Source organism: Ischnura elegans, chromosome 1 (genome assembly GCF_921293095.1).
Source record: "Ischnura elegans chromosome 1, ioIscEleg1.1, whole genome shotgun sequence".
Lineage (NCBI taxonomy): Eukaryota > Metazoa > Arthropoda > Insecta > Odonata > Coenagrionidae > Ischnura > Ischnura elegans.
This window is the reverse complement of record NC_060246.1, coordinates 122,521,198-122,538,776: the sequence shown is the minus strand read 5'-3', so window position 1 is coordinate 122,538,776 and position 17,579 is coordinate 122,521,198. Positions and strand designations below refer to the sequence as shown.

General features: G+C 47.0%; 1 protein-coding gene across 1 annotated transcript in view; it reads right to left on the bottom strand.

Annotated features, from left to right (window-relative positions):
* The window catches only part of LOC124163118, a 238,963-nt gene extending 223,399 nt beyond the window's left edge, over positions 1-15,564 (bottom strand). The window contains exon 1 of the mRNA XM_046539911.1: positions 11,818-15,564. Within this exon, the coding sequence (XP_046395867.1) occupies positions 11,818-12,982 (1,165 nt within the window). The 5' untranslated portion in view covers positions 12,983-15,564. The remainder of the gene's footprint in view (positions 1-11,817) is intronic.
* Between the last annotated feature and the right edge of the window lie 2,015 nt (positions 15,565-17,579).

Below are 17,579 nucleotides of genomic sequence, written 5' to 3'. Positions count from 1 at the left end.
CCGCGCCCACTAAATGGATGCATGAATCGCGGCCGCTGTATTCGATACTTGGGATTCCACGACGTTCCTCGATCAACATTTTCTTTCTCCAAGATTTCCCTGAAAACGTTCATGTACGCATTCAAAATTAAACTCCACTTACTTTTAGTGTAAAATTACATTTAAACTTTTCTCGGATTTCCACGCGGGTAAGATATTATTAGAGCACCGGCGTTAAGGGCGCACCTACTCGTTGCCCATTCTCAAGACTACTGTAACGTCGGCGCTCTTAGAATATTTTACCCGCGCGGTAACCCGAGAAAAAATTAAATGTTCGCCGGGAAAAGGTAAAATACTACATATAAAATTACAGTTTCCGGCGCAATTCGGTGGAAATCTTTGATATTTAACATAATGAAAAGTACTTTTCTATTTCCACACCTATTTATTCCAACTCACTGAGGTTTCGTCCATGCCATTTTCGAGCTTGAAAATGGCATTTTATGCCGAAACCTAGGTCGTTTGGAGTAAATAAGAGTGGATATGAACTAGTATTCTTCATTATGCCAAAGTTCACTACTTACTTCAGCCCGTAAGGGATAATTACGTACGCAATTCCCGAATAACCTTGGTGTCTGTCACCCTTCAAATTTTTTGGAATTGCATACTACGTTGATTGTGATGTTTTTTTTCAGTCAAATTATTACTTTGAAGTTGAAATAAGCAGTGAAATTCCAACCTATCCACAAGTGCGTTTAGCAGGCAGTACAATTTCAGGGTTTCCGGCGAAGAGAGAAACCTTGTAAAAATGATCCTGCTCTGAAGTTATGCAAATGTAAAATGACAACTCCTTCACCTACTCCCCTTTCAATCTCTTTCCCTCCATGACCCATAAAAACCTTCAACGGAAAAACTATCCTTATTCCAAAAGAAAAAGTGACCAGAAACTCCCACGAAACGTCGGGCAACAAACCGAATAAGTACGCGGGGCACACCCGAAAAAACGTCACCAACAGCTACAATGACCCGCGAGAGCTTAAACCAAGAAATACATTGTAAAAATATCAAATCTACAGGTACACCGAACGAATTGCATACAGGGAGTGCAAGAAGTTTCACCTATACACCGGGAAGGGGGATAGTCAGACGGGGGCGTCCAAAACCAGAGGGGGAGTTAAAAAAAAACAGGGTACTAAGTAGAGGGTTTTAAACTAATTTTAACACTTGGCATAATCGAAAAAAACTTCATTTTTCAAAGAAATCTTTGGTAAATTCATGATTTTTCAATATTTTTTCTTATTCAATGATTGTGTTTTTATATATCGCTGCGTCACTGCCACTGGGCCACCTAGCTCTTCCTTCCCTCCCCTCCCAACTTCCCGATATTCCCTACAGTCTGTACGACTCGCTCTCCTCTCCACCCATGTCGTTCTCCCATCCCTTCGGACCCAATACACGGATGTCTCTCTCTATTCCTTTCCTCATTTCCCTCGGCGCCCGCCCGTTCCTCAATGTTTTCCATTCCTTGGGTCGGAGAAGGTGGGGAGGGGGAGGCAGGCCACTAGAGACAGCCGCTCAGGTGCTCCTCCGTGAAGTAAGAGTGGATGCGGCGGCCGAGGGAGGGAGGGGGACACCTCTTTAAGGAGACTTGTCTGGCCTCTCTCTCTCACCTTCTCTCTCCTCTTCCTCCTTCTCATTCTTCCTCCTCTCTCTCTCTCTCTCTCTTCCTCCTCCTCCGTCTCCCCCCCTGCCTGTTTGTCTCTTGCACTCTCCCGTTCCACATCCCAACAGTCCCTCGGACATCTCCGACACGGGGACGCGCTCACATTGTGCCGCGTGGATATTCCTCCGCTTCGGGTGGCGCACTTTCCTTTGTTCTGCCCCCCCCCCCCACACAACGGAGGGGGTTAGGAGGAGGAAGGTCCTTTGACAGCGGATGGGCGGTTAGTGTCTCTCGCCTGGAGAGATAGGGATCCGCGACCTCATGTTTTAGTTCGTTAAAAACGATGTTTTAACTGTGCGCGTTTACTCTCGCTTTCACCTCCTCGCACAGGTAAGTACAGAGAAAGGTAAACATGTCGACACGCATTGAGGGAGGGAATATTATCATTGAATGCACCATTGTGAAATGAAAATTCAGAGGGTTGTTCTGAGGTGATACGTGCACAGAGAAATTCTTTGAGTAAAGTGTACGGCTCATCAATCATTTCACTCAATGAGGGAAAATGAGATGATAGGTACACATTTAGGCGTTCCAGCCTTCACCGAAGAAGAATGAGGACTAGAAAAACTTATGCCAGCGTAATTTTTACGCTTAGCATCGTGTTTTGCGTAAGTTTATGATATTTATGTATTTTTCTGTCCATAATATTCCCTCTGATTTTGGAGAGTAGAATATTTGGTGCTCACTCAGAGTCGTAATTCTTTCCCACTAGGAGTGTTCTTTGTCCATTTCACCGAGGCTTTCCTACCTATCAATTGAATTTGCTTCAAATATTCGATAAGTGAAACATTACCGCTTTACTGGCCTCGCATACTTTTCACTCTACACTCCCTAATTTTCAGAAAACCCAGTGTCTTCGACATGTATGAGACAGAGAGCCTTTGATCTGTCCTCACATCATAAACATTGGCTATGGCCTCAACACGTCAGATCGGGCTGATTATTTTCAAAAGGAAAAAAAAATACAATCCCAACCTGACAGTTTTACTTGACATTTTATCGCGCATATTCATGCAGCCATGAATAAATTCGCTCCCGATAAATTGATGCGTTACCAGAACTATAGATTGTGAGATATTAGAGTGTGATTTACGCAAGCGTTTTTCTTTTTCTCCCTCGAAAGATACTTTCGGGGAGTTGTAGACCGTATGATAACCGGCAGGAGTTGAGAGCACTTATCATAAATTCCCTCCCATATTACGATCCACACTCGACGAATCCCATTCCGAGAAACGCATCCCCTAAAAAGATGACTTACTCCCGCTGCCACCTCAGACCCCCTTCCCTCCGCCTCTTAACTTGTGGCCGTGTACGTGTTGAAAACCGATGTATATCGCTCCCAAACTCCAGGATACGTGCCGATACCCCTTTGTCGGACACCCATAGGTTCCTTAGCAAGCAGCTGGGATGGCCGATGGCCCTCTTTTCCATAAATCCTGCTCCGTGGCCCGCCCTTTCCAACTACCCTTTCGGCCGAATCCCAGGGACGGCTGGCCAGCGCCAATCCTGAAGCCGAACGGAGCTGCTCCCACTCTGCGGGACAGCCGGCCTACTTGCTTTATGGTGGGCATACCGAGGGGAAACAACTGATTAAAACTGATATTGTGGATGCTGGGAAAAGAGAACAGAGGTGAGGTCGAAGTAAGAAATTCTGTTGAAAAATACGACACGTGTATCCCCGCATTGTGTCGATTTTCTCGTTTGAAATTTTCCGTGACAGGACTGAATGTTCAAAAAAGTATGCATAATTTTGCTTTGGATTCAAAGGGTTTTCAAGTGGGATGGCTTTCTCGTATTTTTCCGTTAGCTAGGCTAGCCTGCGTTTTCACGATACTTTGGATTTTCCCATTGACAATGAATTTCCTTTCGATAAAAATATGGAAATATGGAAAATCAAAATTTTCCTACTATAGTTGCTTAGCTAGTGTTAATGTCTAAGATATTAGAAGCATGAGCATCACTTAAATAAAATGTTTGATTTAAGGTTACCTGATGCAATGGTAAATATGAGAGCGAATTATACGATGTAGAGCAGGAATAATTCTGCCTACTACGTTATTGATTTAATGGTAGAAAATTGAAATTGTGTGGCAAAATTTAAAATTAATTTACTATCGTAAAAATTTGGGGTCAATTTTGTTAGCGCCATATATTTGATTTCAGAATGGACTTCCCTATCACGTAAGCTCACCGTAACTTATTAAAATTTTCTGTCACTTTATAGCCTTAATAGTTCTTGAGGAAATAAATGGGAATAGTTTCTTAAATTTAATTACACATTTGCTGATATCCACTGAGGTTTAATAAAAGTAATTCACATAAACTTTATTAGGTTTTGTCCATTCTCACACAGTCAAATAATGAGCGGTCACGGTGTAAATTCGACGAAGCATTTGTTTCTTCCGACTTGATATCGGTTTTGAGCGCCGCCAAATGAATTTACCTGAAGAAGCACTTTGCTATGCATAATGGGATTTCTTGAGATTATCTGTCGGTTAGTTTTCTCACAAATCGTGGGGCCACTTACGCGGAGGCCGTAAAGTAAGCTCACACAAAAGGGTTTCCATCCGCTAGAGCGTGTCGATCCGATGGCTCATTCCGTTTCGACCGCTCGCATCACGCGCCTCTTCATTAGCCTACTGTCTCGCCTTATTCCACCCTCCCCACTCCTAGCGGACCTTCTTAGGACGACCTCAGCCCTCCCCAAGACGATTTAACCCCTTCGCCCTGGCGACCAACAACAACTTCCTTTCCAATTGCCCATGCTAATCGTCAAACCTCTCCATTGCCGTCTCCTCCAATCCCCAATTAACCGGACACAGTTTACTGCATAAACACCCTCTACTTCTTCCTTAATCGGATGTCCGCATCGCGCCGTACTCCGGTGCATCCTGATGCGTTTCCTTCGGCACAACCCGAATAAACACCGTCCCTCACATTCACATTCAGGTTCGCCTCTTCTCGATTCCCGAAGGAAAGAAAGCGCTTCGGGAATTGTCCATTGAGCATTTATGAAATGGCCGTCAATCTCAGATTCAATTACAACGAAGTCACCATTCTAGCGATCTGGAGTCTTAAATTCTTTGGCTCGTTTAATTCAATGGCTTCGGAGCCGTTATTTCAGCCGTGTTAAAACAGGATGCTGACGCAAAAGGTGTCTGTTTGTACAGCGATGATTCCTTCTTCGGAGTACCGTACATAATCAGCTGGAGTCCGAGTTAAGACGGTTTGTTAAAAAGACCACGCAGACACCCCCAACGCCGATGGCACTAGTTAAGTCCGAATGAATGCATGTCAAACGAACTGGTATGAGTGTTTTTCTGGTAAATGCGCGACCTGAGTATTTATGTGTTCGGGGCAACTGTTGGAGGTGGTGAACTGCGCAAGCCGCCGCCGTAACTCTTCCATTCGTCCGCTGAACCAGACATCTTGCAGTAGTGAATAACGACATTAATAAGAGGTAGCCCATTAAAATGTCGAGACAAATCTTTAGAACATCCTCAGCAGTTTCTTCACGATAATTACGTTTGCTCAGTCATAAAGGCGCCCTGCTCGGCGTGGACTGCACGCATTCATAAACATCCTCCCGCTATAAAGAGAGAAAATAAAACCATTCTGCGGTGCATCCTCTCGCAGCCCAAATGGCATTCTTCCTACTTATCCTTCACACGTAGTCCCAAATTGATGGCGCCATGTGGAATCTCGCAGGCACGTGATAAAACAAGAGGCCCTTATCCCCACTTCCCGTGAGAGCAGTACACGGCGCATACCACCGCAGGGAACCCTTTGGCCATCCATCCACCTAATAACCGAGTTTTTTCCTCTTCCCGCCCGAGTTCCGCCGCGTTGCCACGGATGGAAAACGAACGAGAGACAAAACTACCCTCGCGTGCATCATTTTCGTCCTCGGCCGACAACACCCTCGCCTCCTTCATCGGCCGTATAATTGCAACGCCGGTGTTCCTCACTCATTGCCCGCCCCGCCCTTAGAGTGGGTTTTCCGGTCGCGATGATGTCGTTTGTCCATCCCGGAGGGCTTAAAGCACGCCGCCGCCTCCCGTGCACCCTCTGCCCCCCTCCCATTCACTCTCCCTCCGCCCCCGCCGCCCCGTGTTTTCGGCCCTGCCCCACACTCCACCTCGCCCCCAAATTCCTTATAAGAGAGCGCCTTACCTACCTGCACGGCCCGCCAGGGGTTCTGCCTCCACTCGAGAAAGAACCTCTCTCTCTCTCGGAATTATTCATGGGACGAGTTGATCCTGTCTCCAATCCACCCCCTCCCCCATACATTCCCTCCGCTGTCCGGCCTCCCTCCCTTTCGCTGGCGCTCCACACCGCCCCCGCTCTCTCCCACGGTCCCCCTCTCCGTCCCCGCCCCCACTCTCACCTGCCCCCACCGTTTCCCCCTCATTAAATGCAATCTATCTTCGAACCAATAACTTAGGCCTAACCCCGGGTGCTGGCCGCAAGAGGATTCCCTCCAGCGGCATCGCAGGTTGGTGGAGTGTTCACCCAGCCCCGTGGTCCCTTCTCCGTGGCCCGGCATGGAAAGTGAACCAATATTGATCGGTCAGGAACGTCCGTGTGACTTAAATTTCCCCCAGCCGCTCGTAATTGCATCCACAAAGGGCGAATCCCGGGTGGTCGAGGGGCATTTTGTTTATTTATCTTTTTTAATTCCACCAGAGGCCATAACTCTTGAATTTCTGGACATCCGCAAGGAATGCGAGTGGCCTGTGCATCCCAGGCTCTTCGACTTCATTAACATTTTAGCCGGTTAATAATTAATATCTCAATTAAAGTGATGTATGAACCTGTTTCGCGTTCAGAGGTTTTTCTCGATCTCTCCTTTTCCAATGCAAATGTGACCAGATGAAGTGGGACAAGAGAAACGCTTTTGGAGAAGTAATGAGCAAGGGGCACGCATCCAATATTTCTCCTGAAAATGCGGAAATTGGCATTTATAAACGCTTGCTTACTCGGTGAATTCACTCGTACGAGTAAATTGGTAGTCGTTTACACGTTCGTATAAAGAAAAGCAAAATATTTTCCGTTTAATGGCTTTGTATTCACATAATATAATGAATATAATGAATATAATAAGGAATGCCCTGACCTTTTGACGAACGACTCCCGCGGTAAACTTTCACTGGCTACGAAAATGATAGTTAGTGCTATTGTTTTCTGAAGCACAAAATTATTTACCCCGTCGTTTTTATGACCTTAGGTACACCCCTTAATCTATTATATCCTCTGTCCTCACAATTTTTATTACTCTTACAGCATTGAAAGCCGAAAATAGGCCTACAATCGCTTTTTGTGATCTGACAAATGAAGTTTTCAAGAATAAAAAAGAACGAACAGATGATGGCAAAAGCTCTTGGGTTATATCCGCATGAAATAGTTATAACGGCTATTTCAAGCGATTATTCGAGCTATCATTGAAGCGATCCCCCTAAATGGACGGAAAAATGATTTCGCTATTCTGGCTGTGCAAGCTGATTTGCTCGGGATGTATGATCGGTTTTGTCCTTTACTGTAGTCTCTATTAGAGGTCACCAACTCCTATTTCCCAAATAATTAGCCACTTTCGCTACCATAATTTCATTATCTTTTTATGGCTAGCTAATTCTATAAGTGGCTAATCGTTAGTAACGAATTAACTGCGAAATGCACGTCTGGGGTTCACATATGAGTCCATATCTTGTAACCAAAGAAACGACATCGATCATTTCCGTCACCTGTAGGTATATGTATGTTGGTGCGTTATTTTGGCATCAAAAACTATGGAAATTTATCAAATACACGTTAGAGAAACAAATGATTTTTCGGAGGAGCTGGATATGAATAAAACATGGCGAGCAGCCATGGTAGACGAATGAATGTATCGGTCACACTCCACCGAGTCCCTGCGACGGATGAATGATTGTCCAAACAAGGCAAAATTCCTCGCAACAATACGAGCGCTGACAGTCAGAGAAACTCGGGCAGCCCCGACCTTCCGGAATCATCCTTTTCGCTTCAGAAGGCACTCTCCCTTTCTCCATTGAAATTATATCACAGTCCTGGCAAGGAAATCCGACGCCGTATCTGCTTAGCGGAGCGGAGGCCGCCATCGACCGAATCCGACGAAGACTTTGGCGTGGAGGCAGAGAGCATTATTCCTTAAAAGGAGCGCAGAAGGGGGAGGAGGGTTTGGAGACCCCCGTCCTCGATTTATGGTCATCCCTTCGATGTGGGCCAAATGGCAAAATTCCCACCGTGTATCCCCAACCCGATGAACCCACGCGCCTTCCCACCATGCCGTGGTACTACGGTGGCCGAGATACGTATGGAGAACCACAGCATCACACCGGAATGGAGACCTGTTGTCTTCTGCATTACTTTCACTCTCGCAATCCATTACGACTACTATCAGCACTTAAAGGTTTTTTCTGCATTGCGGGTACCTCCGTGAATTTTTCACCGTGGCTGCTTCCGTTTTTCTTAATTTAGTCAAGTGCGAACACCTCTGAGCGTTCAAAGATCGGGCTTTGATCTTCGGCTGTGGCGCAGTGCGCACGAATTCGACTACTAGTCGCATAATATGTCCAGCAGTCCACACCAGGGGCGCAGCTAGGAATTAAGGCTAGGAGGAGTTTTAGGCGCAACTAATACTGGGGTGTCTGGGAGTATGGCATATCCGCCAGGGTAATCGGGAGGTGTGGGGGCCCTCCCCAGAAAAAAATTAGGATAAATAGTGAATTTTACGACTTTCTGAGGGATATTTTATAAATCCTTAATAAATTCTACAAGTAATATTAATGCAATTAAGTAAAAATGGGTTTGACTTTTAAAAAATTCTGAGCTCTGGGGGGGGGGATTTTACCCCCCCCCCTCGCTGCGCCACGGATCACACCATCTTGTCCGGTATAGTAAGCAAATTTCCACCGAGGGGAACAAAGCCACGGTAGGTAAACTGGCTAAAGCACTCGACAGGAAACCAGGGGATCCGAATTCGTATCCCTGCCAAGGCAAATTTCCTTGTGGAATTTACGCACAATTTTTGCATTGCGGGTGACTACATAAAGTTTTAGCGGAGTAATTACGAGTAGTAATACGGTAGTTTCCTTCATCAGAGAAAAAGAAAGGCATTGGTTGATTGCGATTAGTTACCCACCATTAATGTATTCATAATATACAAATCGCTTGGTTTTAGAAATCCCAGTTTAGACTAATGTCGATGGTCAATTTTAACCTCATTTGAAAAAGGCCAGATTGGCGCCAATGCGATGCCACCAACGTGACGTCACAGGGACCTAGATGATATACGAGTAGATAGGAGTTTTACATCGTCTGAGATTACCAATGCATGCATGAGGCACAGAGCTCAGGGAAACATCTCTTAATAATTACCTATAAAATTTGCCTACGGTCGGAAAGTTTCCTTCGTTTGATAGGGTATTAATAATCCTTATTTAATCCAAGAGCTACCTGCTAGCAGGGTACTCTACGCTACAGCCGTGCTCGGCAGCAAGCAGCCTGCATCGTAGCGGTGTTCATAGCCTCGCACCCAGGTGGCCTCACACAGCAACAGCCAGACGTTACACGGGCTTTCCCCATCATTCATAGTTAGCCGTCGGGTTTTCGCGCGCTCGAAATTTTTCACTTTTCTTTTAATCGCGAAAAATAGATATCGTCATTTAATAATCTAAAAGCGTGAAATACGTACTCCCGGAGTAATAATCTTTCAATTTAGGCAATAAAATAAAATAGAAGACCATCCTATTGCGATTCTAAAGGGTGGTTCATGAAAAAAATAGCAAGAAACAATTTATATGAAAAACTTAGCTTTTGATTTCAGTACCCGTGCGCCAAAGCCGGCGTGAATTGGAAAATGTTGCGGCGGAGCTTGTTGAAATTAGCGCTAAAATTATAATGGGATTTGGTCGATTAGGAATTAAGGGGAAAATTAGCGTGAAACGTAGGAACGCGAAATGTCGAATTCAATTTTTGTAATGCGCTTTGAAACCGTGTTTTCTTATAATTAACCATGAATCGTGAAAAAAGAAACTCCCCGGAGTGACAAATTACTTTGACAATAAGTACTAAGTAAGTATGGATCCGAGAATTAAACTCCGGAAAAAATCGATGTGGCTAAGAAACAGCTGAACTCAGTTTGCATGCCTCATTCGCGCCAATATGTTGTTATAGTTCTGCGGAATTGAATAAATGAATCGTTGAAATCGGAAAGGTATTAAGTCACCTAATGTGAATTTTTTACAGGAGGCGAAAGAAAGGGGTTTTCCAACAGAGAGAAACTTATGTTGGTGTAAAAAATTCGTCAATCGTAGAAACTGATATATTGTACCAATTGACTTTTTACATTGTCCATGGGCAGGTCTAGGATGGGGGTGGGCACGGGTGCGCGTACCCCTCCCCCCCAGACCGTTAAATAATATGCAAGATTTTTAATACCGTCCCATTATCATTGCGTTCGTTTTGTATTATGAGGTATCCTTGTGCCCCGGGAGGTATCCGTTGCCCCCCCCCATCCCAGAAGGAAATCCTGGATCCGCCCATGACCTTGCCATGGGATGTGCATGTTACTACCTTCTGCATGAATAAACGAAATTTCCATTTTTTCAGTCTTACTAACCTTCCCATGTCATCGCTTCAATTAATAGTGTCCAGTCAAACCTAATTTTTTAACGTCATTTTTAACCCGTAGCTGTGATGCAAATTTTTCGATAATCCTTTTTTATATTTATTTCTATTTTTTCTATAAAATATTTTCAAGACACATAGGCGTAGCCAGTTAAATATTTATGAATGTCAGGGGGGATAGGGGCTACGTATTTCCTTTAGGTTTACTAGGAGCGAGTAAGCGTAAGACGCCATCTTCCCAATATTTCGGGGGATTTTGAACCGCTTGACCCTATCGCTCGCTACAGTCTTGATAGAAACGTCAATTCTTAGCGCTACATGTATACGTCTTTGCTATCTCACCAAACTATTGATTAAATATCAATGACGATAAGGAATGACCTATAAACCCGGAAAAACTATTTGCCAAAGAATTAATGATGCACATATTTTCAACTGCAAGGACGAAGAAACATTCTAATGGAAAAGAGAAGGTCAAGATACTTTTTCTATAAAGAAAAAAATCCAATGTAACCTTATGCATTAAAAGCTTTCATACTGTAAGAAAATAATCTATCAATTGCCTAAATAAGTATAAATTACATTTTTCACTCGATCGAAGTTGAATTCAATGAAGCCTTAAGAGTAATACAGTAAATTGACGAACTTTGGGAAACTCATTTGTCTCTACTACAAAAGTCAATGGCTAATGGCTGAGAAACTCGAATAATTTTGCATTTATTTTAAATCTAAGAGTTTTTGCTTATAATAATTTAAGGATCCTGAATATCTGCCTATTGATAAAAGCTTTAGGGCGCTATGATCACTAGACTTCATCACTATATAAAGCTGAGGATGTCAGCTGATACGCTAGTGATCAAGTGATTATGAGTAAAGTGTCAGAAAATACTTTTTGGATTTGAATGCTTTTGCGGATCCCTAAATTCTTTTATGCAAATGCGCTACATTTTAATATTTGGAAGTGAAAAAATGATATTTTTGTATCATAGTCTTTGTTGTAAATTTATTCACATGGTCTAATAATCAATGCCGTCTCTGCTGCCTCTGGGTGGATTACGTGGTACATAATACGCTAAATGGATAAGTGTGAAATATTTGGTTAGATTTCCCAGGAGCTGCCTACTTACGTTTCAGCTCATATATAATATCAGTTATTTTCCCAGTATTGGCTTCATTTATTTCACATATCCATTGGATTATGCCGACCCATCTCCCATTCCTCTGCATACTTTCCACAGAGCGAGGAAATTTAAAATCATTTGCCGTCCACTCAACTACAGTCGAGGAGCATTTTAGCTGACGATATCATCTCCACTCCTCATAAATTCTTTATGAAAAACGAGGTTTTCGATTACGATAAATCTCTATACAAACATTCGAGGAATTCGTCCTTTCAGTGATAAGAGCAAGAGAATCCTCTCGTGCACATGCAAGGCAAAGTGGTAACATAGTAAACAAGGCGCACTCACTGTAGTCGCTGTCGTTCTCCACGCCGCGCACTCGTCCCTTGGGGTCGATCTGCAGGTACCTGCCCATCAGGTGCATCTTGATCTTCCGCGCCGTGCCCGTGATGTGCGACAGATTGGCGCTGCGCTCGCTCCGCGCCGCGCCGTCCTCCAGCAGCGCTGCGGCATCGTCCGCCGTCGAATCCGCGCCCTCCAACAGGAGTGCCGTCTGAGCGGGCTGGGACCTCCGCGAAGCCTGGCGGATGCGGTCGAGGGCGCGAGAGCCGTGCCGCCTGCGGGCCCGCGGTCCCAGCCGGCTGTCCTTCCGTCGCCTGCGCTCACCGCGGGGGCCTTCGCTTCTCCGCCTGGCCGCTTCCTCCCGCCTCCGGGCCCTCTCTTCTTTCTCCTTCTTCCGGCGCCTCCTCTCCATCTCCTGCTTCCTGCGGTCTCTCCAGCGCGGCTTTCGCTCGCCCTTGCGCCTCCGCCGCCCTCGGTGGTGCCGCTCCTTCACACCGCGCTCCTCTTCTTCCTCGTCTTCGTCCTCCCTGCGGCCATTCCTCTCGCGCAACTTGGTCCTCCTCTCTCCGGAGGCTCTCCTCTTGCGGGATATCAAATCCTCGTCCGCCTCCAGCGCCCCTTTTCTCCGGTCGTGGTTCGTCAGCCTCCACATGACCAAGTCCTCACTTAGCACGTCACCACCCCCCAAGCGCCCCAACATCAAGTCCACGTCACCTCCCTCCACGTCACTCACAATCCCGTAAAGTGGATCCAGGAGCGTGACGTTGTTCTGGGGGCGCGGTGGGGCGCCTCCCACCGCCGCCACGTCCCTCCTCCGCCGATCCCCGGCGGGATCGCTGCCGGAGGCTGGAGGCGGTGAGCCTCCTGCGCCGCCGCCTCCCTTCCATCCCCACGCGAGTCGCGTCCACTCAGTGCCACCCGTCCATGGCCTCCGGATCGGCGCGGCCGGGGGCGGGAGGTTGGCGCCGCCTCCGTGGGGGGCTGCGGTCGGGGGCGGCGCAGGTCGGGCGTGTGAACCCTCGACCAGAAGGAAGAGCATGAGGAGCAGGAGGAGGGAGGGGAGGAAGAGGAGCGGGGCACGGTATGGGGCGTTGGGCGGGTGCCCGAGCAGGGGGCAGGGGAGCAGGAGCACTAGCCGCCGCCTCCTCCGCCGCCAGGGCCTCATGGCCATGGTCCCCTCCTCCGCCACCGCCCCCTCTCGAAGAGGAAGGGCGACCCCGGGCCCATCGTAGCGTCCGCCGCCCGCGGAGCGTGCCGCACCACCGCTCACCACCGCCGAGGCGCCCGCGCCGCACCCCCGGCCCGTCGGCGGCGGCACAGGCCGCCCGCCGCTGCGCCGCTCCCCGCCCCCCGCCGCAGTGCCCTCTCCCCTCGAACCTATGCTCGTAGCACAGCGTCCACCTCTCTCGAGACACGAACCCACGCCCCTTCACCACTAACCACACTGGATTTCACACGCTACTCCACTGGCACCCTTTTCAACAAAAACCAATAAGCGTGTCACTGATGCCACCGGGGATCGCTATGTGCCTATCACTTCACTTCTTTATACTTTAGTTCCAGATTACTTTTTAAACTCCTCGTAACAGAAGCGCAATAGCAATGCTATGCTGTTCTACCGAAATTCTCAGAATTAAATTACATCTGGGCGGAAAATATTTTCGATATCGTGGTCAATATTATTAGTATGTACTTTTTTTACTTTTGCTGCGTATGTGAGGCCCCAGGATATAGGAAATGAAGAGCTGATGCGTTTAATCTTTCACATTTCTCAGCTCAATGGATGGGTCCTTATGCAAAACTTACTATATTATGCACTCGTAAGTTCTGGCCAATGCCTCCAATGAACTTGCTCAGCGGAGGTGTAGAGTGAATCTCGGTAGCACTGGTGGTTGTGGAGTTGTTCTAATTTCCGTTAATTGGTTTTCCCCTGAAAATGTATCCACGCCTGAATCCTAATTTACTCTCCTTTTCTTTAAATTTTTATGCCTCTTTTGGAAGCTATTGTCACTTTGCTATTCACTTTACGGAAGTTGCGAGATAATCTCGGTAATACGACTAGACCTCCTGGTACCAATTTGCACAATATTTGTATCGTTTGCCCAGAATGACTCCACAAGGAAGTAATCTTCAAGCACTCAAATGCCTGTTAATATATAATTTTCCGGTTCACGGCAAATTATGACATAGGACTATGTTACTTCAATCTTTCATCCCTGTTTCAGGTGGCACTCTCTTAGTAAAATTCTCCTGTACTCTTCGCTATTACCTCCTATGCAGGAATATATCAGATTACATTCCAGACGCGTTTACTGATGGTCAACCGAGGTCTCCACCCAGTTCCGCGGTGGTGCTTTTGCGGCGGCCGCGCCACCACCGCTCCTTGAGCACCGAACACCACACGACCCGCAACCGGGAGACTTTCAGCGGAGGCGGCCGGCCCGCGGGAGACCACGTGGTGGTGGTCTCCGTCTGGTGTTGCCCCGCGGCCGTCGCCTCCGGCCTCCACGGGATGCCTCGGCGGGCAATCGCCGGCTCGCACACGGACCTCCTCCCCAGTTCCGCGGATTTCACACGGGCGGGAACTGCCCCCGGGGGCGCTCACCCCTAATATCCTTACACTCCCTATCGATGGACGAAGGGGCAGAAGGAGACACAGAGAAACTGAAATGACTGGGCGTTCACTTGGAATCACGATCGAGAAGCGCGGAGAAACGGGTCACGACCTCCACCAATTAAAGCACTCGGTACTCCTCGGGACCTGGAAAGGACGAAGGGTTAAGTCTGGGCTCGCCGATGATCGGTCTTCAGGGATCAACGGAGATATTGAACGAATTTCACATTCCAGATCTCAGACTTCTTGGCCACCCTCTCAAGCGGACATTCGGTCAACTTTGTTTCGCGACCTTCGACGACACGCGAGAACAACAACGGAACGGCAATGAAATATGTGCGTTTTGCGCGTAACCGTTCAGCTCTGTCGCGAAAGGATATGGGGGCCGTGGAGCTCGTGTCGCTGGTTCGACTCCGTTCCTTTTTCAGCTCCGCCCGACGTTGAAGTCTTTTTTCCGCCTCCCACCCGCGAAGCTCCCTATTGCCCGTCCGACGGCCGGGAGGGAGGACAAGCAGTTTGACTAGCTGCTGTTGTGCGCTCTCCTCCCCATTTGCGGAGGGAAGAGAGGGAAAAGCGAGCGGGCAGCCGGATCATCCGCCCTTGCGGGGATCGCAGTCAACGGGGCAAATACCTCAGCGCCGCACACGCTTCGCGAAAACACGATGGCACTGCCTCGCACGCGGAAGACACTCGCGGATTAGCACTGCACCGCACTCGATGGGGGAGGCAAGTTCACCAAAGGGGAGGACGTCCTCGCGGGAGGGTCTCCCTTTAGGTCCAGAGAGCCGGTGCACCCGGCTACGTTCGCGGAGGATAGTCACGCAGCGAGGCGCGAGGGTTAAGTCCGATCGAGGGCGATGATCCAGCCGGAGGCGTCACACCCCCCAGGCCTCCTTCCGTGCTGCTCCGCGAGCCCTCGTACGCTACCACTCACTTGAGCCTCGCGTTCATCCGTTGGATTTTTTCGACCGGTGTCAGCGGTCGCGGTTGGGTCACGGGAAAAGCAAAACAGTCTGCCGACCGGTTGGGAGAGAAATTGGCCGGTCGTCGCGCTTCGAATCGCCACTGGTCCTCGTGCTAGGGCGCGCTGTGGCGCGAAGGAGCTAAGTCCACTCGGTGGGAAAGAGCTGTCCTCCGCAGCTCTGGAGAGTGAGTGTGGTGAGTGTCTGAAGCGGGAGCAGCCGGCGGGAGCGAGAGCGGCGGAGGGGAGGGGGATGCGCACGCAGCGCCCCCTCCCCTCCCGGGACCTCCGCCCCTCCCAACGCTCCGATACACAAACGCCGGGATCTCGCACGCGCACAGCGAAGCGGCGAGACGTGCTGCCCGCGCTCCCTCTGTTTCACCTGTGTTGTGGGTCGTCGCCACCTTCCCAACATTTACGCCCCCGCCATACCCGTGCTACAGATTCGCGGATCTTCCCCCGTGACCGAGTCACCCTGTTACGAGGGCGCACGGTGGTTATTGCCGTGGGCAGTGGCGGACAGTAGTAGAGATAGCCCTGAGAACGCAATGCCACATAAAACACTATTATTATTTCGTTAAGGAATGTGAGCCCTTCCACTCTCGTATTCGTGCTCCTATTTATGAAATATTTACTTGAGAAAAGAGATAGATGTTAATTTCCTGAAAATTGCTCTAAATTATTTTCTGAATGTGCTACAGCGATTTGCGTTTGGAGAATTAAGTCTTCCTTGTCATATTGTTTGAGAAATGTGTATAATAAATAAAAATTTGAAAATATTACAAATACAGTAATGGAAATACGTGGATTTCTTTAGGACCTCCTGAGTTGAAATATATCTTAAAAGTAGAATAATTTCGAAAATATTAATATCGCCAAAAGCAGAGAAATATGTTTGTGATAAAAGATTAGTTGAATTTATTGCGTCAAATTAATCTTTAGATTGAGGACCGTTGATCATGATAATTAGTATCTCTTTGACAAAACATGGAATAAATATAGCGTAATGTTAAATTAAAGAGATAAAAATGTTAGATCACTTGGGTATTTACGGATAATCAGCATGTAATGTTCATACTGAAGTCTAAGTGTGATTGTCGGATGAAAACATTGCTATAGTTGACTTTAACTGATGGGTATAGTCGTACAATGAGTTAAAATATATATTCATTGAATTATCTACATTAAATGTATCTTAATATTATGCGCTGGAAATTTCTACACATTCAAGCGATATTTGGCAAGCAGTACATGTGCCCTTGGTGGAAGTTTAAAGAAGGCGGGATGATATTAATTATTATTGCTCCTAAAGGATTCGGTTTGGTCCTAACTTGGGATCGATTTTATTTACCAGGCATGCACCTAATTACAAATGGAGTCAAATGGGAAAATAATGTTATTACCTAGTCTGTTTCATGGCCTTATGCAGAGTAAATTATTACTGCTGATAACCTGGATGACGAATTCCAGTTAGGAGACGGGAATAAGTTCATTCGCACAGTACCTTCTATTGCGAAGCCCAATGATTTTTTAAAACAAGGCTGACACATTTTCTTCCATATTTTATTCTTTCCCTCCACCTGCCTCACTCGTCCAGTCTCTTTGGGCGTTAAGCGGCACCATGCTCTTCGAATCATCATCCCCCTTTTTTTCTGCGAATAAGTTTGGTACTGAACCGAATATGTAAAGATTTCATGACATGAATGAATACGACCGTTGTAAATTTTCACTGGTTTTAATTTGGTGCGACGTATTTCGACGCTAAGGCGTCGAGGGACGTAGCTAGGAATTAAGACGGGGGGGGGGGGAGGTTAAGGCGTAACTAGACATGAAGTGTGTGGTATACCCGCCAGGATAAGCGGAAGGTGCGGGTCCCTTCCACAGAAAATTTTAAAGATAAATGGTTCGAAATGATGACTTTCTAAGGGATATTTTATTAATCGTTACACTCTTCTAAAAGTAAATTAGTCAAATTAAGTAAAATGGATTAAAATTAAAAGTTTCTCTCAGATCTTGGGGGGGGGGGGTGGTTTAATCCCCCAAACCTCCTCCCCTAGCTGCGCCACTTCAAGTCATTTTCGAGCACGAGTCGAAAATGACGCAATATCGTCCGAACGCGTCGAACTTAATCAAAAAAATCAGTAAGTTCACGAAACTAGTATATCTTCATTAAACATAAGTTTTCTAGCTCTT